This window comes from Oncorhynchus mykiss, chromosome 24 (assembly GCF_057628025.1).
Source record: "Oncorhynchus mykiss isolate SJ-2025 chromosome 24, ASM5762802v1, whole genome shotgun sequence".
Classification (NCBI taxonomy): domain Eukaryota; kingdom Metazoa; phylum Chordata; class Actinopteri; order Salmoniformes; family Salmonidae; genus Oncorhynchus; species Oncorhynchus mykiss.
Genome location: NC_143045.1, coordinates 2,924,917 through 2,952,464, shown reverse-complemented (window position 1 = coordinate 2,952,464; position 27,548 = coordinate 2,924,917). Strand labels below are relative to the sequence as shown.

The window sequence follows — 27,548 nt, the reverse complement described above, 5'->3', positions numbered from 1 at the left end:
ATCAATATTTTCGGAATAAAAGGAGTTTCTCTTGCCATTTATCATATAATTACTTTTAACGACACAAAGATTCCACCATGTCGAACGAACAAATTGTCTGTAGGCATTTATACAATTGTAACGGCATTTCATGTTTCCATCAGCCCGGTCATGACTTTTTTTCACTGCTTGGGGGCACTGGATGTGTGCTTCAAGTCCTATTATGTGTTTGATATTAACTTTCCCACTGTGCCCCAGCATGGGAATCCCTACAGGCCACGCTGTATCAGTTGCAAGGAACAGAATCCCCTGCAGTAAGACTGTCGCGAGCATGTCTCTTTTTTTCACTGAACAGTAGTGGTATCTGCTCTTGTATGTACACGAGTGTGAGAAGTGACAGGAGGAAGCACAGCCCTCCGGCTGATGTGTTCCTGTGAATTAATAGATCAATGGATGGATGAACCATGAGTGTCTCATTCCAATGCTAATATGCTCTTAAGCCACTATTTATAGCTTTGTTAAGTTGACTTGTGTTTTTATTCTTTCCATTTGTGCCTGCTTTTTGCCTACAGTAACGGTATGTGGCTTGTTTGCCTTTAGTTCAACTACTGAAGCTCGTTCTGGCACTCTTTCATTCTATCACAATTCCTTTTAAATACAAATCTTTTGTGGATTGTGAAAGGTGCTTTATGAATGAAGTAGAGTCATTGGTCCATGTCTTTTTAATAGAGCGACATTCAAATGTAATATTTTACACTTGTCCTGTATAACAATGTTTGAACTCGACCCATGTAGACCATTTATTGTGTGTCAAAACAGCATGGTGTGATGTCACCTAAGATAACCGAAGTGTGTCAGGGAATGTGAATATTTATTGATTAGCTCTATCACTGTCTAATAGACAGATCTGTGTTAATACCACTGAAGACAGTGTCACACACATGCTTTGGTTTTCTCAGATTACAATCTGAGTGTGCGCACCAATTTCAACTGAGGCTTTAGTCTGATGTTTGCACTGTTTGGTTCATGAAATAATATAAATACATTCTAATAATCAATCCTATCTTACCTTGTGAAAAAATACATATTTAGACTTTGTTTCAATGTGCTATTTAAAAATGTATATGTTCTTGTATTTTCTCTGACGTGAGGTATGTTCTGAAATGCTGTCACGACTTCCGCAAAGCCGGTTCCTCTCCTTGTTCTGACGGCGCTCGGCGTCGCCGGTCTTCTAGCCATCATCGATCCACTTTTCATTTTCCTTTTGTTTTGTCTTGTCTTCCCACACACCTGGTCTCAATTCCCTCATTACATGTTGTGTATTTAACCCTCTGTTCCCCCCCCCCCCCCCCTGCATTCCAGGTGAAGCTGGATGAGATAATGCCAAGAGTGTGCAAAGCTGTCATCAAAGCAAAGGGTGGCTATTTGAAGAATCTCAAATATAAAATATATTTTCATTTAACACTAGTTAAATGATCCCATATGTGCTATTTCATAGATGTCTTCACTATAATTCTACAATGTAGAAAATAGTAAAAATAAAAAAATAAACCCTTGAATGAGTAGGTGTTCTAAAACTTTTGACCAGTAGTGTAAGTTCCTTTTAAAGTTGTTATTCATGTAGATACATTTCAATGTTTAACACACAGTTGTCACATCTACTCCCACTCCCCGGCACACGAGGGCACCAGGCTACCCATCTTTACACGCACCAGTCACCATCATTACGCGCTGCTCAATGGACTCACCTGGACTCCTTCAGGTGGTTGATTGCCCCATTGTATATCTATCGGTTCCCTGTGTCCGCATTAATTGTTGTGTTTCTGTCCAGACGCTGTTCCTGTTATCTTCACTCCCTGTACCTGCTTCTCATCTCCTGCGTCAATCCTTTCAACAGCAACCAGAAACGTTTACATTTATACTGAGTTTGCAGCCACAAGTTTCCCAGAAGTTCACAAGTTGCCGCAAATTTACCGCAAAACTAATTTGTATGTGAAAATATGAGCTTGTTGAAAATTGGCCAAAAGTTTGCCAGATGCCTCCTTTTTGGGGTATTGATACTTGTTTTATCACTGTTTCTTCGCTTTTAATCTGTCTTTTCAGACAAAGTGGGTCTTCGTTTATGTAACGAGTGACTTTCGTGTTGGATTACATAGCCTCCGCCACTGGATGCTTGAAAGTCCCGTCTATTTCATTCCTTGCAAGGCCCGTCACTTCTTGGCCAAAAGATACGCATCAGCAGCACTGTCAAGCGAAGCACAACGCTGGAAATCTATCTGCACCCACATAAACTAGTCCCGGCATCATTCTATGACAAACGCAGAAGGTTTTATATTGCGTTCAGAAGAAAACAGAGAGGGAGGAATAGAGGCTGTCAGTTCCTTATAAATCAGCCATTGGCTGTATTATACAGACAAATCATTAAGGAACTGACCGTCTCTCTACTTCTCTCTCTTTGTTTTCTTCCTTTGAATTACATGTAGCCTAATATTTAAACACTTAGCTAAGTGGGCAGGGGCGGAACACATGACAGGCACTAATTATAAATACAGTTGAAGTCAGAAGTTTACATACACTTAGGTTGGAGTCTAAAACTCGTTTTTCAAACACTCCACAAATTCTTGTTAACAATCCAGTTTTGATGGTTAGGACATCTACTTTGTGCATGACACAAGTACATTTTCCAACAATTGTTTACAGACATTATTTCACTTATAATTTGCTGTGTCACAATTCCAGTGGGTCAGAGGTTTACGTACTCTTTAAGTTCACTGTGCCTTTAAACTCCAGAAAATGATGTCATGGCTTTAGAAGCTTCTGATAGGCTAATTGACATAATTTGAGTCAATTGGAGGTGTACCTGTGGATGTATTTCAAAGCCTACCTTCAATCTCAGTGCCTCTGCTTGACATCGTGGGCAAATCAAAAGAAATCAGCCAAGACCACAGAAATTGTAGACCTCCACAAGTCTGGTTCATCCTTGGGAACAATTTCCAAATGCCTGAAGGTACCACGTTCATCTGTACAAACAATAGTACGCAAGTATAAACACCATGGGATCACGCAGCCGTCATACCGCTCAGGAAGGAGACGCGTTCTGTCTCCTAGAGATAAACTATACATTGGTGCGAAAAGTGCAAAGCAATCTCAGAACAACAGCAAAGGACCTTGTGAAGATGCTGGAGGAAACAGGTACAAATGTATCTATATCCACATAACCTGAAAGGCCGCTCAGCAAGGACGAAGCCACTGCTCCAAAACCGCCATAAAAAAGCCAGACTACGGTTTGCAACTGCACATGGGGACGAAGATCGTACTTTTTGGAGAAATATCCTCTGGTCTGATGAAACAAAAATAGAACTGTTTGGCCATAATGACCATCGTTATGTTTGGAGGAAAAAGAGGGAGGCTTGTAACCCGAAGAACAACATCCCAACCGTAAAGCACGGGGGTGACAGCATCATGTTGTGGGGGTGCTTTGCTGCAGGAGGGACTGGTGCACTTCACAAAATAGATGACAAGAGGAAGGAAAATTATGTGGATATATTAAAGCAACATCTCAAAACATCAGTCAGGAACATAAAGCTTGGTCACAAATGGGTCTTCCAAATGGACAATGACCCCAAGCATACTTCCAAAGTTGTGGAAAATGGCAGGACAACAAAGTCAAGGTATTGGAGTGGCCATCACAAAGCCCTGACCTCAACCCTATAGAGAATTTGTGGGAAGAACTGAAAAAGCGTGTGCCAGCAAGGAGGCCTACTAACCTGACTCAGTTACACCAGTTCTGTCAGGAGGAATGTGCCAAAATTCACCCAACTTATTGTGGGAAGCTTGTGGCAGGCTACCTGAAACGTTTGACACAAGTTAAACAAATAAAGGCATTGCTACCAAATACTAATTGAGTGTATGTAAACTTCTGACCCACTGGAAATGTGATGAAAAAAATAAAAGCTGAGAAATAATTCTCTCTACTATTATTCTGAAATTTCACATTCTTAAAATAAAGTGGTGATCCTAACTGACTTATGAAGTTTTACCAAGATTAAATGTCAGGAATTGTGAAAAACTGAGTTTAAATGTATTTGGCTAAGATGTATGTAAACTTCTGACTTTAACTGTATGTAGTTAGGCTGTTTATAAGGTATTATATAAGCCAATTATGATCAATAATGCATTTATTCAGTGATTTTCTTTGTCACGTTTATTCATTCACAACTAGGATGGGTAAAACTTTAAGGGTCTGTAATAAACCATTCAAAAGGCATTGATATTGTGTTCCCTAATCATTACTCCCACGTCAATAAACAATTTACTAATATGTTTGCCATCCCTAATCTAAACTGAGTGCTATTTATATTTTATAATACTTCATAAAATGGGTTGTTTGGATCCTGGAGGCTGATTAATTGATAGCAAGGAGTTATAGCACCACAATCCCTGCATTACACGGGTAACGCCTGTAAACAGTTCCATTAGATTTATCAATGCGCATCCACTGTCCCACAGCCCAGCCTCCACTGTCCCACAGTATAGCCAGTTAATTTAAGTGGAAAAAAAGGCAAAGACAATATTTCCCCATGCTACTAGCCTAGCATTTGGTACAGTGGGGGTTAATATAAGCCTTGCTCTGTGCCTATCTGACCTGTGCAACATGTTGCAGGTTTAAATTTTGCGATCTCCACCGTGCCATGCATATGAACGTGACGAGACTGACAGATTCTATGAGTCAGGCAAATTCATTTATCAGGATCATTATAATGGATATTTCCAAAGAAATGTAAATAGAAACAAAGGTTAAACAAGCTAAAATGCACATAGTTTGCTGTCATTTCAGCTTCTTGATGTGATTGCTTGCCTTTTAATTGGCTAGCTAGCAGAGGATAAGTAACATTAGTCTTGCTATCCTCCATTACTATATTATTGACTTGACCTTTAGCAGTTTTTTTGCCAATTTATACATTATTTAATAAATCGTTATTTATTTAAGTTTTTTTATATTTATTTTTTTACCCCCTTTTTCATGGTATCCAATTGTTAGTAGTTACTGTCTTGTCTCATCACTACAACTCCCGTACGGGCTCGGGCGAGACGAAGGTCGAGAGTCGTGCGTCCTCCGAAACACAACCCAACCAAGCCGCACTGCTTCTTAACACAGCGCGCATCCAACCCGGAAGCCAACCGCACCAATGTGTGGGATGTAACCCAGGCGACGCTAGGCCAATTGTGCGTCGCCCCATGGACTTCCCGGTCGCGGCCGGCTGCGACAGGGCCTGGGCTCGAACCCAGAGTCTCTGGTGGCACAGCCTTAGACCACTGTGCCATCCGGGAGGCCAATTTATTGAAGTTTTTATCTCTCATCATTGAACATTTAATAGCTAACCATCGAGCTACATGCCAATGATTTGTTTGGCATAGCAACATGGAATGAACCGAATGAATGACTGGGTCAAAACATCCCAAAACAAATTAACGCCCATGCTGTTTGGTTAGCAACTTCTGAACCTCACAACCAACAACTGCCTTTTCCCAGACTATATCGTCTGGTGGAAGAAAAAAATGATTACTCATTAAAATAAAGCTAATGAAAACATGTCATTAATCCTTTATTTTTTTAAATGTCGATAACCGTTTTAGAAAAGTAATAAGGCCCTTGAACCCGGGGATTATTTGGCTTCGCATCATGCTTTAGAACAGCTCTTAGTCTGGAGTTAACACACAATAATCCCCAGGTTCTCATGCCTAATTTCTTAATAAAAAATATATGAATGACCAGTCTAATTTCTCACAAAAAGATGGGCATGCAATTGGTAGACATAACAACAGTACCTGGTAAAATAATAAGGACATAACACAGGATGTTTAAGAATATACAATGTGAAAACAAAACATTAACACCTGCTCTTTCCATGACAGACTGACCAGGTGAATCCAGGTGAAAGCTATGATCCCTTATTGATGTCACCTGTTAAATCCACTTCAATCAGTATAGATGAAGGGGACGAGATAGGTTAAAGAAGGATTTTTAAAGCTTAAGACAATTTAGAAATGTATTGTGTATGTGTGCCATTAGGTGGGTGAATGGAAAAGACAAAAGATTTAAGTGCCATTGAATCAGGTGTGGTAGTAGGCGCAACAGTTTATGTCAAGAGCTGGGTGCTCATGATGATGTGGGCTGGTGTGGCTAAAGTGCTTCTTTAGGGCAGATATTTTTGTTATCCCAGTCTGCCCCTGACCTCTCATTTTCCATGACAACTATTACTGATCTTGAGGAGTGAAAGTATCAAAATAACTTCTTTTTTTTCCTTCCTCAATCGGACCGCCCGATAACTTTTTACTTGAAGTGTATAGTGTGACACTATTTATGTCCGACCTTGCTCCCCTTAACAACATGAGAATGGATGTCTACAACACGCCACCAAGTCATTCATATGCGGGGGACCTCTGCACGAAAAAAAAAAAAAGATGTGACAGATATAGGAAGCAGCTAGGTCACTCCGCTTTGATGTTCACCTTGGAGAAATAAAATTCAGAGGGGCAGAACAATGTGAAAAGCTGTCAAGTGTGTGCGAGGGGAACAGGGTGAAATGGATTGTTCGTTTAGACACATCCGTAATGGAACGTGTTAATGACAAACGGTCTGCTTGGCTTATTTGTGAACGGCTGTCATATCCCTCTGTTCCACTTATCACCAGAGCTTCACCTCTTTTCCGTTTCCATATTTCAAGAGAGCAGGTCCTCTGTCAGGTTTTCGCATGGCTTGATTATATGGCTCATGGATATAATGTGAAACATATCCAGCATGCCCTGACAATGACACATCAACAACCCTAACTGGTTTGTTAAAAGCCATATTTCATGACATAGAATATGTCTTCCCCTTTTTTATCCAGATGACTTTCTATCCAATCCACATTCAGACAATGAGGCTTTTATTTTCATTGTCCAAGGATACAGTGCATTCCGAAAGTTTTCAGACCCCTCGACTTTTTCCAAATGTTATGTTATAGCCTAAATTGTTTTTTCCCCCTCAATCTACACTCAATACCCCATAATGACCAAGCAAAAACGAGTTTGATTAAGTTATGAAAATAATTAACTTACATTTTTTATTTACATAAGTATTCAGACCCTTTACTCAGTACTTTGCTGAAGCACCTTTGGCAGCAATTACAGCCTTGGGTCTTCTTGGGTATGACGCTACAAGCTTGGCACACCTATATTTAGGACATTTCTCCCCTTCTTCTCTGCAGATCCTCTCAAGCTCTATTAGATTGGATGGGGAGCGTTGATGCACAGCTATTTGCAGGTCTCTCCAGAGATGTTCGATCGGGTTCAAGTTCAGGTTCTGGCTGGGCCACTCAAGGACATTCAGAGGCTTGTCCCAAAGCCACTCCTGCGTTGTCTTTTCTGTGTTCTTAGGGTCGTTGTTCTGTTGTATGGTGAACCTTCGCCCTAGTCTGAGGTCCTGAGCGCTCTGGAGCAGGTCTTCATCAAGGAGCTCTCTGTACTTTGCCTCGATCTTGACTTGTCTCCCAGTCCCTGCCGCTAAAAAACATCCCCACAGCATGATGCTGCCACCACCATGCTTCACTGTAGGGATGGTGCCAGGTTTCCACCAGACATGGTGCTTGGCATTCAGGCCAAAGAGCTCAATCTTGGATCATCAGGCCAGAGAATCATGGTCTGAGAGTCTTTACGTGCCTTTTGGCAAACTCCAAGCGGCCTGTCATGTGCCTTTTACTGATTGGTGGAGTGCTGCAGAGATGGTTGTCCTTCTGGAAGGTTCTCCCATCTCCACAGAGGAACTCTAGAACTCTGTCAGAGTGACCATTGGGTTCTTGGTCACCTCCCTGACCAAGTCCCTTTTCCCCCGATTTCTTAGTTTGTCTTCATGGTTCCAAACTTCTTCCATTTAAAACTTCTTCCAATCCTGTCTCGGAGCCCTACGGACAATTCCTTCGACCTCACGGCGTGGTTTTTGCTCCGACATCTGTGGGACCTTAGATAGACAGGTGTGTGCCTTTCGAAATCATGTCCAATCGATTGAATTTTCCACAGGTGGACTCCAATCAAGTTGTAGAAACATCTCAAGGATGATGTATGGAAACAGGATGCACCAGAGCTCAATTTCGAGTCTCATAGCAAAGGGTCTGAATACTGATGTAAGGTATGTGTATTATTTGTAAAAAAAATTGCCAAAATTTCTAGTTTCGCTTTGTCATTATGGGGTATTGATGAGGAAATGTTTTTATTTTAATCAATTTTAGAATAAGGCTGTAACGTAACAAAATGTGGAAAAAGGGAAGGGGTCTGAATACTTTCCGAATACACTGTATGTCACAGTTCTGCCATTCATCAGCTTCATATAGTTAAAAATACTACAAATAGCACTATTATGGTTGTCATCGATTTTATGACTATTTAACTAAACCACAAAAAAAAATGTGGACCTTAATTTTTGGTAGGCACCCAAACGCATACTCTTACCAAGGCCATGAACAATTGATTTAAATAGTCTAAAAACCATTGAGATTGAGACCTAAAATGAAGTTAATGTGGGATTCTGTGGTTGGACTGATTGACCGTGTGCTATTAAACATCTAATATAAGTTATTACTGGACAGGACCCAATAAAAATTGACCAATAGAAGTGTAAACACGGGATATAAAGACAATAAGAGCCACATGGAATGATGTCATGAAAAGGTTATAAGAACAAGATTTTGCTTAGCCTAGTTACAGGTCTGTTTGTGTCGTCTTGTCAACTGCCATGGTCTTTGCAGACAGCCCAGACAGATCTGGGACCAGGCTAGATTTCTAGGAAGAAGCACTGCAAAGGCCCTTTGATCCACTAGGAGCTAAAACATTGTACTGCAGATTAGTGATGCTCAAATGTACATAGTGCATTATGATTTATTGATGAGTGAAGGTACAATTTATTGAGAACTTTATTGAATTAATTTGTTGAATGGTACACGATATGTATCGATACAGGGATGTTAGCATGATACATATGTATAATTTCCATCTGTGAATCAGTATATTGATACCCACCTATAGTGATACAGGCCTAATAATCAAGATCATTCATTTTTAACCAGATCAGAACCCTGAGGGGTATCGCCAGCAGTGAAACATCAGCACCAACATGATTTATCAAAGCAATAAACTGTTGTCTTTGTTCTCATGGCCAAGGGCTGGAGTTGCTACTAGAGTATTCCTCTCCTCTCCTCCCTCCTTTCTTCTCTCCTCCTCCTCTCTGGGTGAGTCTACCTGGCACTACTCCCTGCAGGCTGACTACAGTACATCCCATCCTCTCGAACAGCCACAAATTCCCCCCTCTGTCACAACCGCTACCTGTGCATATTTTGAAATGAGATCATGTCGGCTAATGTCGCCTGCCATGATATAAAACACATGCGTCTGCTTGGCCGCCACTGCTGCACAACACTTTTGTTCACATTAAAGCAGGGAGCCGCCTCTAGAGTTCGTCTTTACACCGGTTAGATCTAGCTAGTTCCCCACGGAGCGTCTACATGTGGTGTGACACCGCTGCAGCGTGGGCAAATTGATATGAGGCGCTGATGAGTGAGTCTCTGCCTGTACGCATCCATTAGGGGGAGAATAAGCAGGAAGAGGGTCATCTGTCATTCATGCTGCACTGAGTCCTTTAACTGGGGAGAGATCTCTAATAAACACTGCAGGGAGGTGTGTGTGTGTGCGCGCGCTTGAGTGTGCGTGCACTGTGTTTGTGTGCTCATGTTGGTGTCAACAGGTGCGTGTGTGATTGTGTGTGCGCTCATGCGTGTGTGGTAACTTGATGCATTCAGTACTAGTCCGAGTTTGGACACACCTATTCATTCCAGCGTTTTTCTACATTTTAGAATAATAGTGAAGACATCAAAACTATTAAATAACACATATAGAATCATGTAGTAACCAAAAAAAGTGTTACATCAAAATATATTTGAGATTTGAGATTCTTCAAAGTAGCCACCCTTTGCCTTGAGGACAGCATTGCACACTCTTGGCATTCTCTTAACCAGCTTCACCTGGAACCCACATATGCCGAGCACTTGTTGGCTGCTTTTCCTTCACTCTGTGGTCCAACTCATCCAAACCACCTCAATTGGGTTGAGGTCGGGTGATTATGGCGGCCTGGTCATCTGATGCAGCCCTCAATCACTCTCCTCCTTGGTCAAATAGCCCTTACACAGCCTGGAGGTGTGTTTGGAGGTGTGTTTGGTCATTGTCCTGTTGAACAACAAATGTGGTAGCCATGAATTCTAAATAAATCATAGACAGAACCCCCACACCGTCACACCTCCTCCTCCATGCTTCACGGTGGGAACAAGACATGTGGAGAACATCTGTTCACTTACTCTGCGTCTGACAAAGACACGGTGGTTGGAACCAAAAATCTCAAATTTGAACTCATCCGACCAAAGGACAGATTTCCACCGGTCTAATGTCCATTGCTCTTGTTTCTTGGCCCAAGCAAGTCTCTTCTTATTATTGATGTCCTTTAGTAGTGGTTTCTTTGCAGCAATTTAATCATGAAGGCCTGATTCACGCAGTCTCCAATGAACAGTTGATGTTGAGATGTGTCTGTTACTTAAACTCTGTGAAGCATTTATTTGGGCTGAAATTTCTGAGGCTGGTAACTAATGAACTTATCCTCTGCAGCAGAGGTAACTCTGGGTCTTCCTTTCCTGTGGCGGTCCTCATGAGAACCAGTTTCATCATAGCGCATTGTGGTTTTTGTGACTGCACTTGAAGAAGCTTTCAAAGTTCTTGACATTTTCCGGATTAACTGACCTTTGTGTCTTAAAGTAATGATGGACTGTCATTTCTCTTTGCTTATTTGAGCTGTTCTTGTATTCTTGCCATAAAATTGACTTTTACAAAATAGGGCTATTTTCTGTATACCACCCCTACCTTGTCTCAACACAACTGATTGGCTGAAGTGCATTAAGAAGGAAAGAAATTCCACAAATTAACTTTTAACAAGGCGCACCTGTTAATTGAAATGGATTCCAGGTGAATACATCATTAAGCTGGTTGAGAGAATGCCAAGAGTGTGAAAAGCTGTAATCAAAGCAAAGGGAGGCAACTTTGAAGCATCTCAAATATAAAATATATTTAGATTTGTTTAACACGATTTGTTTAACACTATTATTCTACAATGTAGAAAATGGTACAAATACAGAAAAACCCTAATTTGAGTTGGTGTGTCCAAACTTTTTACTGGTACTGTATATTTCAAGTTTGGCCTCCCTCCCTCAGTAGAGAGAAAATAATCATAAAAATTATATTAATAAATAAACATTTTCTGTAGTGTTTACTCATTGTGTTGCTGAATAATATTGCTGTAGGTAAACATTAGGGGCAGTATGAGGTAACAAATACATTTTGTTCTTAACTGTGAAAATTATAAACTGAAATAGTACTGCACTCGCTTTTTCAAAATCTAATTTAATTTGTCACATGAGCTGAAATAAAAACTGGTGTATACCTTACTGTGAAATGCTTTGTAACGGTTTTCTTGATGAGAAGGAGAGTCGGACCAAAATGCGGCGTGTCTATTGCAATCCATGTTTAATGAAGTAACACACTAAACACAAACACTATCAAAACAATAAACTTAACGAAAACCGAAACAGCCTATACTTGTGTAACCTAACACAGAACAATGACATCATGACACTAAGGACAATCACCCACGACAAACTCAAAGAATATGGCTGCCTAAATATGGTTCCCAATCAGAGACAACGATAAACACCTGCCTCTGATTGAGAACCACTTCAGACAGCCATAGACTTAGCTAGAACACCCCACTAGCTACAATCCCCATACAAACACACCACATACAAAAACCCATGCCACACCCTGGCCTGACCAAATAAATAAAGATAAACACAAAATACTTTGACCAGGGTGTGACATGCTTACTTACAAGCAGTTTTTTTTTTAAGTACGAAAATATTAGCAATTTTTTTAAATAAAAAATGTAATTAAATAAAGTCTGGAAAAAAAGTCAACACAATAACATAACAAAAACGAAGCCATATACAGGGGGTACTGGTACCGAGTCAATGTGTGGAGGTACAGGTTAGTAGAGGTAAATGAGGTATGTACATGTAGCTAGGGGTAAAGTCACATCGCATAGATAATAAACAGCGAGTAGCAGCAGCGTAAAAAAGAGGGTCAATACAAATAGTCCAAGTAGCCATTTGATTAACTGTTTAGTAGTCTTATGGCTTGGGGATAGAAGCTGTTAAGGAGCCTTTTGGACCTAGACTTGGCGCTCCGGTACCACTTGCTGTGTGGTAGCAGAGAGAACAGTCTATGACGGGGTGGCTGGAGTATTTGACCATTTTTAGGGCCTTCCTTTGACACCGCTTGGTATAGAGGTCCTGGATAGAAGTAGGCATGGTCCCAGTGATGTACTGGGCCGTATGCACTACACTCTGTAGCGCCTTCCGGTCGGATACCAAGCAGATGCCATACCAGCCGGTGATGCAACCAGTCATGCTCTCGATTAGAGGTCGACCGATTAATCGGAATGGCTGATTTAATTAGGGCCGATTTCAAGTTTTCATAACAATCCGTAATCAGCATTTTTGGACACCGATTGTGGCCGATTACATCGCACTCCACGAGGAGACTGTGTGGCAGGCTGACTACCTGTTAAGCGAGTGCAGCAAGAGGCCAAGTTAAGTTGCTCGCTAGCATTAAACTTATCTGATAAAAAACAATCAATCTTAACATAATCACCAGTTAACTACACATGGATGATGATATTACTAGTTTATCTAACTTGTCCTGCGTTACATATAATCGATGCGGTGCCTGTTAATTTCTCATCGAATCACAGCCCACTTCGCCAAACAGGTGATGATTTAACAAGCACATTCGCGAAAAAAAGCACTGTTGTTGCACCAATGTGTACCTAACCATAAACATCAATGCCTTTCTTTAAAATCAATAGACAAGTATATATTTTTAAACCTGCATATTTAGTTAATATTGCCTGCTAACATGAATTTCTTTTAACTAGGGAAATTGTGTCACTTCTCTTGCGTTCCGTGCAAGCAGAGTCAGGGTATATGCAGCAGTTTGGGCCGCCTGGCTCGTTGTGAACTGTGTGAAGACCATTTATTCCTAACGAAGACCGTAATTAATTTGCCAGAATTGTACATAATTATGACATAACTTTGAAGGTTGTGCAATGTAACAGCAATATTTAGACTTAGGGATGCCACCCGTTAGATAAAATACTGAACGGTTCTGTATTTCACTGAAAGAATAAATGTTTTGTTTTCAAAATTATAGTTTTCGGATTTGACCATATTAATGACCTAAGGCTCGTATTTCTGTGTGTTATTATGTTATAATTAAGTCTATGATTTGATATTTGATAGAGCAGTCTGACTGAGCGGTGGTAGGTAGCAACCGGCTCGTAAGCATTCATTCAAACAGCACTTTCGTGCGTTTGCCAGCAGCTCTTCGCTGTGCTTCAAGCACTGAGCTGTTTATGATTTCAAGCCTATCAACTCCTGAGATTAGCCTGGTGTAAACTATGTGAAATTGCTAGCTAGTTAGCGGGGTGCACGCTAATAGCGTTTCAATCGGTGACGTCACTCGCTCTGAGACCTTGAAGTAGTTATTCCCCTTGCTCTGCAAGGGCCGCTGCTTTTGTGGAGCAATGGGTAACGACGCTTCGAGGGTGGCTGTTGTCGATGTGTTCCTGGTTCGAGCCAAGGTAATGGCGAGGAGAGGGACGGAAGCTATACTGTTACACTGACAATACTAAAGTGCCTATAAGAACATCCAATAGTCAAAGGTATATGAAATACAAATGGTATAGAGAGAAATAGTCCTATAATTCCTATAATAACTACAACCTAAAACTTCTTACCTGGGAATATTGAAGACTCGTTAAAAGGAACCATCAGCTTTCATATGTTCTCATGCTCTGAGCAAGGAAATTAAACGTATTCGTATTATTCGTAGTATTCGGCCCCCTTGAACTTTGCGACCTTTTGCCACATTTCAGGCTTCAAACATAAAGATATAAAACTGTATTTTTTGTGAAGAATCAACAACAAGTGGGACACAATCATGAAGTGGAACGACATTTATTGGATATTTCAAACTTTTTTAACAAATCAAAAACTGAAAAATTGGGCGTGCAAAATTATTCAGCCCCTTTACTTTCAGTGCAGCAAACTCTCTCCAGAAGTTCAGTGAGGATCTCTGAATGATCCAATGTTGACCTAAATGACTAATGATGATAAATACAATCCACCTGTGTGTAATCAAGTCTCCGTATAAATGCACCTGCACTGTGATAGTCTCAGAGGTCCGTTAAAAGCGCAGAGAGCATCATGAAGAACAAGGAACACGCCAGGCAGGTCCGAGATACTGTTGTGAAGAAGTTTAAAGCCGGATTTGGATACAAAAAGATTTCCCAAGCTTTAAACATCCCAAGGAGCACTGTGCAAGCGATAATATTGAAATGGAAGGAGTATCAGACCACTGCAAATCTACCAAGACCTGGCCGTCCCTCTAAACTTTCAGCTCATACAAGGAGAAGACTGATCAGAGATGCAGCCAAGAGGCCCATGATCACTCTGGATGAACTGCAGAGATCTACAGCTGAGGTGGGAGACTCTGTCCATAGGACAACAATCAGTCGTATATTGCACAAATCTGGCCTTTATGGAAGAGTGGCAAGAAGAAAGCCATTTCTTAAAGATATCCCTAAAAAGTGTCGTTTACAGTTTGCCACAAGCCACCTGGGAGACACACCAAACATGTGGAAGAAGGTGCTCTGGTCAGATGAAACCAAAATTGAACTTTTTGGCAACAATGCAAAACGTTATGTTTGGCGTAAAAGCAACACAGCTGAACACACCATCCCCACTGTCAAACATGGTGGTGGCAGCATCATGGTTTGGGCCTGCTTTTCTTCAGCAGGGACAGGGAAGATGGTTAAAATTGATGGGAAGATGGATGGAGCCAAATACAGGACCATTCTGGAAGAACCTGATGGAGTCTGCAAAAGACCTGAGACTGGGACGGAGATTTGTTTTCCAACAAGACAATGATCCAAAACATAAAGCAAAATCTACAATGGAATGGTTCAAAAATAAACATATCCAGGTGTTAGAATGGCCAAGTCAAAGTCCAGACCTGAATCCAATCGAGAATCTGTGGAAAGAACTGAAAACTGCTGTTCACAAATGCTCTCCATCCAACCTCACTGAGCTCGAGCTGTTTTGCAAGGAGGAATGGGAAAAAATTTCTGTCTCTCGATGTGCAAAACTGATAGAGACATACCCCAAGCGACTTACAGCTGTAATCGCAGCAAAAGGTGGCGCTACAAAGTATTAACTTAAGGGGGCTGAATAATTTTGCACGTCCAACTTTTCAGTTTTTGATTTGTTAAAAAAGTTTGAAATATCCAATAAATGTCGTTCCACTTCATGATTGTGTCCCACTTGTTGTTGATTCTTCACAAAAAAATACAGTTTTATATCTTTATGTTTGAAGCCTGAAATGTGGCAAAAGGTCACAAAGTTCAAGGGGGCCGAATACTTTCGCAAGGCACTGTGTATATATATATATATATATATATGTTTTTTTAATTGGCCGATCAATCGGTATCGGCTTTTTTTGGTCGTCCAATAATCAGCATTGGCGTTGAAAAATCATAATCGGTCGACCTCTACTCTCGATGGTGCAGCTGTAAAATCAGAAATATGTATTTAGTTTTTTCAAGTGCCTCCTAGGTAAATGAAATACCACACCAGTCTCAATCATGTCATCTCAATCATCTGACCATACTGTATTCTACAAATCTATAATCAATCTGCCAAACAAAAAGAGGCATGTCCTGCTTCCCGATTCTCCACCCTTCTCCCAAAGTGTACATGGATGGATTTAACAATGGTGGAAACTCACTCCAGCCAATGCTTACACCAATCACATGCTTTTTACTAAAGTCCATGACGAGGAGTGTGCAAGGGTGGAGAATTAAGACTCAACCAAAGACAACATCCTTGTCTCTGTAACGCCCGGGGTGTAGTGGGGAAGAAGTCAGGCGCAGGAAGCAGAGAGTTCAGGGTAGCGCCCACTTTAATGCACCACAACGGTGAACAGACGCCAACCACAACAAATGCCCCAAACACGGGGGACTTAAACAGTCCAGCAAAACCCCAAAAACACTGACAACCGTGACATACAGTCGAAATGTACATCGAAAATAATCCCACACAACCAACAGGCGGACCGGCTGGTAAATAAAGCCCAACCAATCAGCCTAAACTAAACACAGGTGAAACCAATAAACAGAAAAGGGAAAAAAGGGATCAGTGGAAGCTAGTAGGCCGGTGACGACGACCGCCGAGCACCACCCGAACAGGAAGGGGAGCCACCTTCGGTAGGAGTCGTGACAGTCTCCTCATTTCACCTGTTCTCCCCTCCCAAACTATTGGCTGACAGTGGGGTGTGATGCTAGCGTAGCGATGCTATTTAGGCCTGTTATCATGTATTCATTATGTATGAAGGCCCAACAGTGACATTCTGGCAGCCAGGCAGGACTCGAGGGGCCTAGCGGAGTTAAATATCACCTCCTGGAGTGAGGCGGCGGGCGGCAGGAAAAGACATACAGGAGTGAAATAACAGCCCCGACGCTAATGCCGGCTCCGCGGCGTGCCACTGACAAGCTTCAACGCCGTCTAGCTCCCGCCGCCTGAAATCAGAGAGGGGGGAAAACAGAGGCCCGACCGCCTAATTAACTATCAACTAAAACAAGATGGGAATAAACATTAGCTCCGCTTTAGAGGTGCCTTTGTAGAGAGATGTGAGGTGGCGGAGGGAGGGAAGGTGGGAGGGTAGGAGAAAACAGAGGAGGAGGTATAATACAGCATTCACTAATTATCCAACAGAATTCTGGAATTGGGACCCAGCTACCACATAACGTTCTAAGAACCATATGTTTCTTTGAGCTTGGTGAAAATGTGGTTGTCATATAGTTAATTTGCATACAACCTTCCCACAATGTCCTGGAAATGGTGCAGGTTACACAGCAAGCACATAACATTCTAAGAACCTTATGTTCCTTAGGTGGTCATTTCAGTACTTCAGCATAACGTTTCCTACAGGTTTTCCCGTGGTTCTATTTAAAGTCATGTTCTCAGAATGTTAAGAACGCTCTTCTGTGGGAATTTCAGTACTTTAGCATAACGTTTTTCACAAGTTTCCTCATGATTCTATATAATGTCATTTTCTCAGAACATTTAGAGAGTGGGTGGGGATATATCCTTCCTGTTTGGCCCTGTCCGGGGGTGTCCTCGGATGGGGCCACAGTGTCTCCTGACCCCTCCTGTCTCAGCCTCCAGTATTTATGCTGCAGTAGTTTATGTGTCGGGGGGCTAGAGTCAGTTTGTTATATCTGGAGTACTTCTCCTGTCCTATTCGGTGTCCTGTGTGAATTTAAGTGTGCTCTCTCTAATTCTCTCTTTCTCTCTTTCGGAGAACGTGAGCCCTAGGACCATGCCCCAGGACTACCTGACATGATGACTCCTTGCTGTCCCCAGTCCACCTGGCCGTGCTGTTGCTCCAGTTTCAACTGTTCTGCCTTATTATTATTCAACCATGCTGGTCATTTATGAACATTTGAACATCTTGGCCATGTTCTGTTATAATCTCCACCCGGCACAGCCAGAAGAGGACTGGCCACCCCACATATCCTGGTTCCTCTCTAGGTTTCTTCCTAGGTTTTGGCCTTTCTAGGGAGTTTTTCCTAGCCACCGTGCTTCTACACCTGCATTGCTTGCTGTTTGGGGTTTTAGGCTGGGTTTCTGTACAGCACTTTGAGATATCAGCTGATGTACTAAGGGCTATATAAATAAATTTGATTTGATTTGAATAGGAATAACACTCATTTAGTCTTCCATTGTGTAAAGAAACTATCAAAAAACGATTAAGACAAAGAACCCTAGAGTATTTAAATTATAGTACATTTGACTAAATTACCATTTAAAATGTACCATATTATTTACATATGAATAAATACAAATATTCAAAATATGACCATATTCAGAAAGTATTTCAAAACCCACACAAAGTACTGTAGGCTATTGGATTGATAACGATTCTTACTTCTGTACCAATGTAAAAAAAAGCAAACAACTATTCAGAGACTATTTCAAAATGTAGGTAACCTCTCTCAATAAGATTAAGTACAGACCAGAGCTGTGTTCCCATACTAACATAATGTATACTATACACTTAATGAGAATTTACTACATACTAAATTCCTCAAAAAAATAAACGTCCTCCCACTGTCAACTGCATTTATTTTCAGAAAACTTAATATGTGTAAATATTTGTATGAACATAATAAGATTAAACAACTGAGACATAAACAGAACAAGTTCCACAGACATGTGACTAACAGAAATTGAATAATGTGTCCCTGAACAAAGAGGGGGTCGAAATCAAAAGTAGCAGTCAGTATCTGGTGTGGCCACCAGCTGCATTAAGTACTGCAGTGCATCTCCTCCAAGTGGACTGCACCAGATTTGCCAGTTCTTGCTGTGAGGTGTTACCCCACTCTTCCACCAAGGCACCTGCAAGTTCCCGGACATTCCTGGGGGGAATGGCCCTAGCCCTCACCCACCGATCCAACAGATCCCAGGCGTGCTCAATGGGATTGAGATCTGGGCTCTTCGCTGGCCATGGCAAAACACTGACATTCCTGTCTTGCAGGAAATCCCGCACAGAATGAGCAGTATGGCTGGTGGCATTGTCATGCCAGGATGAGCCTGCAGGAAGGGTACCATATGAGGGAGGAGGATGTCTTCCCTGTAATGCACAGCGTTGAGATTGCCTGCAATGACAACAAGCTCAGTTCGACGATGCTGTGACACACCGCCCCAGACCATGAAGGACCCTCCACCTCCAAATCGATCCCGCTCCAGAGTACAGGCCTCGGTGTAATGCTCATTCTTTCGACGATAAACGAGAATCCGACCATCACCCCTGGAGAGGCAAAACCACGACTCGTCAGTGAAGAGCACTTTTTGCCAGTCCTGTCTAGTCCAGCGACGGTGAGTTTGTGCCCATAAGCGACGTTGTTGGCGGTGATGTCTGGTGAGGACCTGCCTTTACAACAGGCCTACAAGCCCTCAGTCCAGCCTCTCTCAGCCATTTGTGGACAGTCTGAGCAGTGATGGAGGGATTGTGCGTTCCTGGTGTAACTCGGGCAGTTGTTGTTGCCATCCTGTACCTGTCCTGCAGCTGTGATGTTCGGATGTACAGATCCTGTGCAGGTGTTGTTACACGTGGTCTGACACTGCAAGGATGATAAGCTGTCCATCCTGCCTCCCTGTAGGGCTGTCTTAGGCGTCTCACAGTACGGACATTGCAATGTATTGCCCTGGCCACATTTGCAGTCCTCATGCCTCCTTGCAGCATGCCTAAGGCACGTTCACGCAGATGAGAAGGGATCCTGGGCATCTTTCTTTTTGTGTTTTTCAGAGTCAGTAGAAAGGGCTCTTTAGTGCCCTAACATTTCTTAACAACCGTTCCACAGGTGCATGTTCATGAATTGTTTATGGTTCAATGAACAAACATGGAAACCGTGGTTAAACCCTTTAGAATGAAGATCTGTGAAGTTATTTGGATTTTTACGAATTATCTTTGAAAGACAGGGTCCTGAAAAAGGGATGTTTCTTTTTTTGCTGAGTATATATACTATGATTTCATTTTAACTAGTTCGCCAAATGTTAGCTGATTACTTACGCGGCTGAGACAGCTTCCAAATTAATTGCATCGGTAGAAACTGGACAAAACAAGCAACTTGTTAGCTGGCTATGTAAACAAATATCCAACTCATCATATGAACTCCACTGCATGGGCATTTACTACCCTAACTCGACAGCTAAGCTGTCAAATAATTGAAAAACGAGGCAATGTATAGCCTATGAATATTTTCACCTAGCAAAGATGACAAACCATAACCGAAGCCAAACAGATAAACACAAATAACTCTAGCCTTCATTTCGGTGGCTAGTTAGCTTGTTGTCTGTGTGGCTAGCTAGAGAAAGTGACAGCTGAGGTTGATGCTTTGTGAGCGCTGCCCATATTTACCACAACTAATAGACTAACTAGTTAGCTACCTACTCCATAACAAGGAACTTGGGCCATTTCCATATGAATTACACTACTGGTCAAAAGTTTTAGAACACCTACTCATTAAAGGGTTTTTCTTTATTTTTTGCTATTTTCTACATTGTAGAATAATGGTGAATACATCAAAATTATGAAATAACACATAGGGAAACGTGCAGTAACCAAAAAAGTGTAAAACAAATCAAAACATATTTTATTTGAGATTCTTCAAATAGCCTTTGCCTTGATGACAGCTTTGTGCACTCTTGGCATTCTCCCAACCAGCTTCACCTGGAATGCTTTTCCAACCGTCTTGAAGGAGTTCCCACATATGCTGAGCACTTGTTGGCTTCTATTCTCTGCGGTCTGACTCATCCCAAACCATCTCAATTGGGTTGAGTTCAGGGAATTGTGGTTTCCAGGTCATCTGATGCAGAACTCCATCACTCTCCTTATTGGTAAAATAGCCCTTACACAGCCTGGAGGTGTGTTGGGTCATTGTCCTGTTGAAAAACAAATGATAGTCCCACTAAGCCCAAACCAGATGGGATGACGTATCACTGCAGAATGCTGTGGTAGCCATGCTGGTTAAGTGTACCTTGAAATCTAAATAAATCACAGACAGTGTCACCAGCAATGCATCCCCACACCACCTCCTCCATTCTTTACGGTGGGAAATACACATGCGGAGATCATCCGTTCATCCACACCGCGTCTCACACAGACACGGCGGTTGGAACCAAAAATCTCAAATTAGGACTCCAGACCAAAGGACAAATTTCCACCTGTCAAAGATTCATTGCTCGTGTTTCTTGGCTCAAGCAAGTCTCTTCTTATTATTGGTGTCCTTTAGTAGTGGTTTCTTTGCAGCAATACGACCCCGAAGGCCTGATTCATGCAGTCTCCTCTGAACAGTTGATGTTGAGATGTTTCTGTTACTTGAACTTTGAAGCATTTATTTGGGCTGCAAATTCTGAGGCTGGTAACTCTAATTAACTTATCCTCTGCAGCAGAGGTAACCCTGGATCTTCCATTCCTGTGGTGGTCCTCACGAGAGCCAGTTTCATCATAGCGCTCGATGGTTTTTGCGACTGCACTTGAAGAAACTTTCAAAGTTCTTGACATTTTCCGGATTGACTGACCTTCGTGTCTTAAAGTAACTGTCGTTTCTCTTTGCTTATTTGAGCTGTTCTTGCTAAAATATGGACTTGGTCTTTTACCAAATAGGTCTATCTTGTCACAACACAACTGATTGGCTCAAACACATTAAGGACAGAAGTTCCACAAATGAACTTTTAAGAAGGCACAACTGTTAATTCATGTGAAATACATTTCTACAATGTAGAAAAAAGTAAAAATAAAGAAAAACCCTTGCATGAGTAGGTGTTCTAAAGCTTTTTACTGGAAGTGCGCATTGGTAGAAACAAGACAAAACAACCAACTAGTTAGCTGACTATACAGTATACAGCTAAACACGGCAACTATTTCCATGTGTAACGGCAGATTTCCTCTTTGTCTGGAGAGGAGTAAGGATCGGACCAAGTGTTAAGTGTTCATGACGATTTATTTAAAAACAAACTGAACACTGAAATACAAAACAATAAACGATGTGATGAAAACCGAAACAGTACTGTGTGGCGACAAACACTCACACGGAAACAAACAAACCAACAGTGAAACCCAGGCTACCCACAAACCAACAGTGAAACCCAGGCTACCTAAGTATGATTCTCAATCAGAGACAACTAACGACACCTGTCTCTGATTGAGAACCATACTAGGCTGAACACAAAAACCAACATAGAAAAACAAACAGACTGCCCACCCCAACTCACACGACATCATTGCTTTTCAAAGTGCAAGTGGGAATCCGTATCACATCCATATCACCAGCCAAAATACAGTTGAAGTCGGAAGTTTACATACACCACAGCCAAATACATTTAAACTGTTTTTCACAATTCCTGACATTTAATCTGGGTAAAAATAATAGTTGAGAGAATTATTTAGTTCAGCTATTATTTCTTTCATCACATTCCCAGTGGGTCAGAAGTGTACATACACTCAATTAGTATTAGGTAGCATTGCCATTACATTGTTTAACTTGTAACTTGTAGCCTTCCACAAGCTTCCCACAATAAGTTGGGTGAATTTTGGCCCATTCCTCCTGACAGAGCTGGTGTAACTGAATCAGGTTTGTAGGCCTCCTTGCTCACACACGCTTTTTCAGTTCAGATTGAGGTCAAGACATTGTGATGGCCACTCCAATACCTTGACTTTGTTGTCATTAAACCATTTTGCCACAACTTTGGAAGTATGCTTGGGGTCATTGTCCATTTGGAAGACCCATTTGCAACCAAGCTTTAACTTCCTGACTGATTTTTTGAGATGTTGCTTCAATATATCCACCTAATTTTCCTGCCTCATGGTGCCATCTATTTTGTGATGTGCACCAGTCCCTCCTGCAGCAAAGCATCTCCACAACATGATATGGACACCTACATGCTTTACGGTTAGGATGGTGTTCTTCGGCTTGCAAGCCTCCCCCTTTTTCCTCCAAACATAACGATGGTTATTATGGCCAAACAGTTCTATTTTTGTTTCATCAGACCAGAGGACATTTCTCCAAAAAGTACAATCTTTGTCCCCATGTGCAGTTGCAAACCGTAATCTGGCTTTTTTATGGTGGTTTTGGAGCAGCGGAATCATCCTTGCTGTGCGGCCTTTCAGGTTATGTCGATATAGGACTCGCTTTACTGTGGATATAGATACATTTGTACCCGTTTCCTCCAGCATCTTCACAAGGTCCTCTGCTGTTGTTCTGGGATTGATTTGCACTTTTTGCAACCAAAGTACGTTCATCTCTAGGAGACAGAACACGTCTCCTTCCTGAGCAGTATGGTGGCTGCGTGGTCCCATTGTGTTTATACTTGCGTACTATTGTTTGTACAGATAAACGTGGTACACTCAGGCGTTTGGAAATTGCTCCCAAGGATGAAGCAGACTTGTGGAGGTCTACATTTTCTTCTGAGTTCTTGGCTGATTTCTTTTGATTTTTCCATGATGTCAAGCAAAGAGGCACTGAGTTTGAAGGTAGGCCTTGAAATACATCCACAGGTACACCTCCAATTGACTCAAATGATGTCAATTATCCTATCAGAAGCTTCTAAAGCCATGACATTTTCCAAGCTGTTTAAAACTTCTTACGGCTGAAATCCCGCTAACGGGATCGATATGACAACCGGCCAGTGAAAGTGCTAGGCGCCAAATTCAAACAACAGAAATCTAATAATTAAAATTCCTTAAACATATAAGTATTATACACCATTTTAAAGACCAACTTATTGTGGAAAGCTTGTGGAAGGCTAACCGAAACATTTGACACAAGTTAAACAATTTAAAGGCAATTCTACCAAATACTAATTGAGTGTATGTAAACGTCTGACCCACTGGGAATGTGATGAAAGACAGGGAATTTTTACTAGGATTAAATGTCAGGAATTGTGAAAAACTGAGTTTAAATGTATTTGGCTAATGTGTATGTAAACTTCCGACTTCAACTGTCTTAAAAGATTCAGTAAACGTTTTAAGCCTCCAAATAATCTACACTTTCCGTTCTCAGAACGTTTAAAAACGTTCCGTCTTACTGGTCAGGAAAGTTTTCACTTCGTTCCCAGAACCAATGGGAAATCAAAAACGTACGTTTCCGCAACTTCCAAGGAACCAAATGTGCTAGCTGGGGAGCTGTGTGTTTGTTGTTCCCTATCACGATCACATGGAGATGGCTGAAGCAAACTGAGAAGTTCCGCTGCAAGCATATTGGGCGCGTTAATAATTGATCGGCAAGGCACATTCACCGTGTCAGACCTTTCTCTGATCCCTGCACGGCTTGCTACCCAATATACATGATGTTTTTAAAGATATGCTACTGTAGAAATAAATATAGACTGCTGTTATGCTGCTGTTAGCCTCAACGCCTATGATTTCGATCACAGCTCCCGTACCCTGCCATGTCAATAATACACTCTCTCATAAACACGGTCGGCAGAGCCAAACTACAGAGCCCCATCTCTTGAAACTCTCTACTTGGACTCTACCAACAGCAGCACCGTCTGTCTGTCCATCTCCTGCTGTCAGAGTGATTGCTGTTAGAAATCAGCCCATGTTGAGGTGGCTTCTGCTGCTGTAAGAGAGAGATGTCTAGGTCACTGCTGCCCCAGACCAAGCTCTACGCCTGGCGGATAGCCGGCTACGGATTGGCAAATTAACGTAATGAGAATAGGACCCCTGTCCTCCCTCTCTCCTCACTCTCATCTCAGTGTGAAAACAAGTATGGGCCTGTAAACACCATACACTAAAATGTGTCTAAATAAGAACGCAAAGCACTCTGGTAACTGGTTTTCCCAGCTAACACTCAATTACGGCAAAGTATAATATCATGACTCATTTTGACACTCTTTTTTTCACTGCGGCTCGGGAAATGGTAGCAGAAAATTTGATTATCTAGCCGTTTGGTTAAGGTACTCGATTGCACACAAGAAAGTACTCTGCACCTTTCTGCTGCATTAGAAATAACAGACAGGCAGAAACAGACAGAATATAACATTCAGAAAATACCGCCTCTTCTTGTTACAGTACAATTGGAGTGATACCGACCTCTGGTCAAAGTGCTGCTGAGATGCAATGAAGAAGCAATCAGCTGTCAAAGCAAGTCTCAGCCAGGCCTAGAATTACACATAGAGGAGTTCTTGTGATGTCGTCTTTTGAATAGGGAGTGAGGAGAGGTGAGTTGTGCCCTCCAGCCATGCAGGGTCAGAGATCAGACTACTCACCTATTCTGAAGGAGAGCGGCCCAGCGGAGGAACATCTCACCAACATGGCTAAGAGGAGCAGAGGCGCCCAGGCTGCGAGCATCTTCTATGACTCCTCATGGGTCCTGCCCCGGGGGTCCCCCTGTCACAGCCACCTGGAGAACATAACACATGGATGTATGAATTATATAGAAGCCTGGATCCTACACACGTTAACATGAAGACAGGCACACATGTATTAGCTTGTGTTTTTGCCCATGATCACAGATTCTGATCCTGGATCAGCTTAGCACCTGTTCCACATGATAGTCACTCTTGTGTGAAATCAAACTATATCTGATCCAAATTCATTCTGGTTTGACCATATACAGTGCCTTGCGAAAGTATTCGGCCCCCTTGAACTTTGCGACCTTTTGCCACATTTCAGGCTTCAAACATAAAGATATAAAACTGTATTTTTTTGTGAAGAATCAACAACAAGTGGGACACAATCATGAAGTGGAACGACATTTATTGAATATTTCAAACTTTTTTAACAAATCAAAAACTGAAAAATTGGGCGTGCAAAATTAAATAAATACATTAAATTAAATACAATTGCCACATCAGACATCAATATATTCAATTGGCAAAATTACCTGCAGCTCAAGGGCTCCATTCTTTACCAGGTGTGTGTTGACATTATGATCTGACCGAATATCACATCCTTCACCTAAAGTAGTACGTCAGCATGTGGGGTTGAGTACGATAACAGGCAAAGATACCAACTAACTGCTCACTTTGTCTACTGATTAACATAGAGAGTATTCGTTTTGAAACATCACACCTGCCAGCATATTTCTCAAGGTGGACTTTCTCAAGAGGTTTCCGGAAAAACTGTACGCAAATAACAGCTGTCACGCAGGTCCCCCAGTGAGTAGGGAAGGGGGAGAGAAATGATCATCATACAATGAGCCAGTTTCAAGGCTAATTCAATTTATTTATATGGCCTTGTTGCATGTCCGTATTACTAGGGTGTCCCAAATGGCATCCTATTCTCTACTATGGGACACAACCCTAGACTCTTGTCCATTGTTCCCTGATCTCTGTTAGCTTATGTAAAGTCTTGAAAAACAATGTGTCAAACATCAGGACGCATCAGTAAGCCAGACAGCGTTTAGCCCAAGAGTTCATTACAGGCCAGGCTCCCTCTGAACATGCTCCGTATTTCCTTGATCGCAGCAGGAAAACAACAATTAGAGAAAAAAAACACACAAAGCTGAATACATTTTCCTGAATGCAATTATGGCCAATCAACTTGGGTAGCTTGTCATGGGTCATGCACAGCGGCCTGCCCCGGCTGAATAGGCGAATGAGAGGAGAGGGGGCCTCAGCGAGTTGCCGTGGAGCAGTTGATGGAGTCGGGCCACATTAATGGGCTGTCGACGAGAATGACACAAGTCTCTCTAGTCTAGTGCACACTGTGGAAAGGAAACAAACCTGCTCTTTTCCCAAACAGATAACTTCTGCTGATGGTGAGAGGAAGTCTTGTGTTTACATCCATATATGAACAACCCCTGGAGCAACAAACCATACGGTGACAGTGGGACACATGTCACTTGCTGCTCACAATATGGCTATGTGAAAGACGCTACAAGGTAACTCTCCTGAAGTCTCATTGTGCAGCTGCGGTAATTGGCGTATGAGGAAACAGTTGCTAGATTACCAAGAGTCGAGTACTGCCACGAAAACCCAGACAGGCCATTAAAAGTGTTGTAGGCACATTCTCAATAGGGGGGTGACATAATATGTCATGTTTTGTTGAAATGTTCCTTTTTGTTTACTCCACTTAAAGAAGTGTCATTATTCTCTAGGAGAAAGGGATTAAAAAAAGGAGCTGAAACTCCCAGCATGATCATCATAACAGATCTGCAGTGCATAATTAATCACACTGCAACATGAAACCGGTTTCAGAACAAGCCGCTAGCGCCGACTTGACTACCCAACTGGTATAACTAGTGCCTCACACACATCCACCGATCCACACACACGTGTGTGAACTAATTAAAAAGTGGCGGGACGGTTTAATTTAATAGGGCACAAGGCTCCGAACCAAATGAAGTGGTGACAGACTGTTAGTTATATGAGCGGCTGATCTCTCTCTGTGGCGGAAGGCTGAATAGTAACATTCTCAGTCTGGAACGTCGGCTGCATGTCGTGTCAACGCTACAATGAAATCTCTAAGCAGATCTGGCAGTGGTGTCTGGGATTGGGCTACCAGTAAGTAAGCATGCTGAAATACTGCCTGTGTTTCAATCCTGGGAGATGAATAGATCAGCTGGGGAGTCAACACACATCAAGAGGATGCAGCTTGGAGAGGGCAGGGTCTGCGAACGGCTGTAAATACAGGAGCCATTGACCCTGTCTCCGCACAGATACTGATTGTGGTAAATGGCCTACTGACTGACTAGCTGGGAAGAAATCGCTCACCCCTGAATGCAGAACCTGTGATAGTCTATCGGATGAGACTTCCAAGATGATCGACTCCAACCTTTTACGTCAAGATTCAAGTGTTGAATGGTGAGACAT

General features: G+C 42.0%; 1 protein-coding gene across 1 annotated transcript in view; it reads right to left on the bottom strand.

Annotated features, from left to right (window-relative positions):
• Positions 1 to 27,548, bottom strand: part of LOC110503540 (glutamate receptor ionotropic, kainate 4-like) — a 433,335-nt gene that overhangs the window by 188,653 nt on the left and 217,134 nt on the right. The window contains exon 3 of the mRNA XM_036961231.2: positions 25,002 to 25,135. Within this exon, the coding sequence (XP_036817126.1) occupies positions 25,002 to 25,083 (82 nt within the window). The 5' untranslated portion in view covers positions 25,084 to 25,135. The remainder of the gene's footprint in view (positions 1 to 25,001; positions 25,136 to 27,548) is intronic.